Raw genomic sequence first — 3,100 nt, 5'->3', positions numbered from 1 at the left:
AGAGCAACTTCATTTTTGCCCTGTGAGGAGGTATTTGATAAGGCAACAAAAGGAGAGTTTTGCAGAAACATTTTCATGCACAATTTAATGTTGTGAAGTCGTTATTGGATGAATCTGGATTATAAGGTGGATAAGGCTATTGACTGTAGGATTCCCATCTTATTTTAGGTGGTGAAGGTAGGTAGCAAATAGGGTAAATGCAAGAGGCAAAAGTAGGAAAAAGCAATACAAAAAGTGTTTCTCTGTTCCACCGAATAGTTCCTAGATGGTCCTATGCAAATAAATTAAATTAGACTTTTCACATCTATCATGTCACCTCAAAAAGTTCTGCAGTATGAAACTTCGCTGTTTCCGCTGCACCATTTCCCAGGTGCTGAGTACTTGTAGTAAACAGATCCTCAGATATTTAGTTGCCCAGCTTTTCTTGGGTTCCTGAAACTTTTTAAGCACTTGAATATTTCAGTGGAACTGGCTATACATCTGCAACAAGCGTGGGGTTTTTTTCCCCAATAAATAGGAATGATCTTGCAGAACGAGAAGACGGGTGATCTTGTGTTTTAATTCTGGCTCATCTGCTTCTTCACTGAATGCTTCTCAACTGGCTGCTTTGAATTTCTCAATTTTTCCCACTGGTAAAATTGAGAAGATACAGAATACCTGGAGTTGCTGGCAGGGGGAAGTTTGAGGCCCTCGGATATCAAGAAATACAGTGAAAGTGTACCTGATTCTACTTTCACTAAATGGTTTTTAATGCTGTACAGCAAATACAATAGAACACATGCATCTGAACAATAAAGATAAAAAGAAATACTGAATTGCTGTCTTATCTGTTGAATGCCATCCATCTTACGTAATTGAGGACTATGCTATCATGTGTTTAAACGCAGGAGGACAGATTTCTGGTACTTAATTAATGGCGGCCTAGCTCTTGCAAGAATTCCAAAGGTATCATTGTGCTATATACTGCATATCCACAGAGTAAGAAATGGACTGTGTCTCTTCAGATGGTAAACAAGGGTAGGATAAATGGTGAAAGTGAGGGGAATTCTCTACAATTATTGACCATAGCCCTAGACTGTGGATTAAATGTCATTCCCATACTTAGCAAAGAGCCATAACAAAGTTTAGAATTTCAGCTGCATCTTATGATGTAGTTAGATCAATTTTTTGATACTGCTGTGGTGGTGTAAGCATTGCTGAGGTGGTTTGAGAAGTGACGGCTCTGTTACCCTTCCTGACTCTGTCCATCCCTGCAGTAGAGCTGACAGGGACACATAGGTTCCCTGTTCCAGTGCAGAGTCTTGACAGCTGAGTTTCATCGTGGCTGGTAGGTTAGACCAAGCTGCTGGATGTTTCCCTCAGCCAGCTGAGGAACAAACCCCAGCTCTGCCCTGCCTGGGAGGGGAGGGATGAAGGAGTGAAGGGACCTTATGGACAGTGACACCTTCAGCTGCTGCAGGTGTCAGCTGTGACTGTTGTCTGTCCACAGCTCAGCCTTACTCAAGTGATTTGACTCAAAGCGGTACTGCTAAGCTAACGTGAAGTAGCAAATCAGGTTTAAATGAAGAGGGAACCATCTTGTTTCTCTTAAATCTTCATTCAATTTAAGTGCTAAAAGCCATAATCAGTTTTTCTCTCAGTCCTTGTTGCTTTTGTGAGAAAATCCATGGAAGAGTATCTTGGAAATAGGCCCAGTGTTTTCTTCTCTGCTATGGCAAATACGTAAATTTAAAACCTGACTGAACACTTATTTAGTTCCATGTCTGAAGAAGGGTTTATGCATGTGAGGATGGGGGAAAAAAAAAAAAGGCAGGCATTTTAATAAAAAAAAAATAATTTTTTTTAATAAAAAAAAAGATTCCCCCACAACGAGGTGCAAAGTAATAAATTCATTCATAGCTAATATGATCTATTGTGCTATCCAAGTTGATTATGAAGCAGAACTGTGGTAGTACTGCCTGGAACTTTTTTTTTTCTTTTCAGCTTATTTAACTGGCATAATGATGTGAATGCTGCCAGGGAGAGTTATATATTCTGTGTGGGCTAATACATGTGTTTATGTAACAGTACTTTTGTGTGTATACAGTAGTTGAAGTGGGCTACATTTCCTGAAATTTCAAGTGAATTTACTGGCCCTTTGGTTTTCTCCCTTTTATTGCTAATCTGAGAGTTCTCTATATATTAACCAAAGATAAATGTACCCTTGAAAGGGAGAGTGATGCATCCTTATCACGAGCAGGAAATACAACATGATACCTATTCAGGGGGAAGGAGGACGTAACGTTGAAGGGAGGGTTGGATATCCATCCTGTTCTTACACCCTAACTGAGATTGCTAACATAGAAAATATGATTATATTCCCAGTTTTTGTAGTGTGGAAATGTTCCTGGCAGATCTCCTGGTGGGAAAGAAAATTCAGAGGAGAAAGCATTCCCTAGAACTCTTAAGAAAGCTCTAGGGGGAAAGAGATGTGCAACAAATTGCTAGAATGTGAAATATGCAAAGCATTTTTTTCAACATAAAATTTTAAGATCATCCAAATGTCTCTTTCCTGTTGGGTCTGTACTGTTTGCAAATAAATGTTTACATTTAGAATGTTACCAGTTTTTAATTATAATTATTGCTGTTCGTTTTTTTTTTAACTGTAGGTATGAGAAGGTGCCAGTAATTCTGGTTGGTAATAAAGTGGACCTGGAAAGTGAGAGAGAAGTATCATCAAGTGAAGGCAGAGCCTTAGCTGAAGAATGGGGCTGCCCCTTTATGGAGACCTCTGCTAAAAGTAAAACAATGGTGGATGAGCTCTTTGCGGAAATTGTTAGACAAATGAACTATGCAGCACAGCCAGACAAAGATGATCCATGCTGTTCTGCATGTAATATACAATAGCATTAAAAATTACCTAACCTGGACTTAATTTGCAGAAATTTTGTAAGGTGGTAAAACTGTCTACTTCACTTCCTGGTTTGTGGGTCACTTGAAATACATCTGTAGTGAAGTAGCAACATTAACTCAGAGCTGAGCATTGAAAGTCAATCACTGACTCTGAATATAATTGGGTTAAATGACCACATCTCACCCGTTTTTTCCCTTTGAGCACCTG

General features: G+C 39.2%; 1 protein-coding gene across 1 annotated transcript; it reads left to right on the top strand.

Moving 5' to 3' along the window:
* Positions 1-2,648: 2,648 nt before the first annotated feature.
* Positions 2,649-2,886, top strand: LOC104166946 (ras-related protein Rap-2a; the record flags this gene model as incomplete). Its single annotated transcript, XM_009707052.1, has 1 exon — positions 2,649-2,886. A coding segment is annotated over one exon (238 nt), but the record flags the coding sequence as incomplete, so codon positions are not given.
* Positions 2,887-3,100: the final 214 nt, after the last annotated feature.

The sequence above is a fragment of the Cariama cristata genome, unplaced genomic scaffold (assembly GCF_000690535.1).
Source record: "Cariama cristata isolate BGI_N322 unplaced genomic scaffold, ASM69053v1 scaffold21300, whole genome shotgun sequence".
Classification (NCBI taxonomy): Eukaryota; Metazoa; Chordata; class Aves; order Cariamiformes; family Cariamidae; genus Cariama; species Cariama cristata.
Note: the sequence above shows the minus strand (reverse complement) of the source record. Positions and strands in the feature narration are given on the sequence as shown.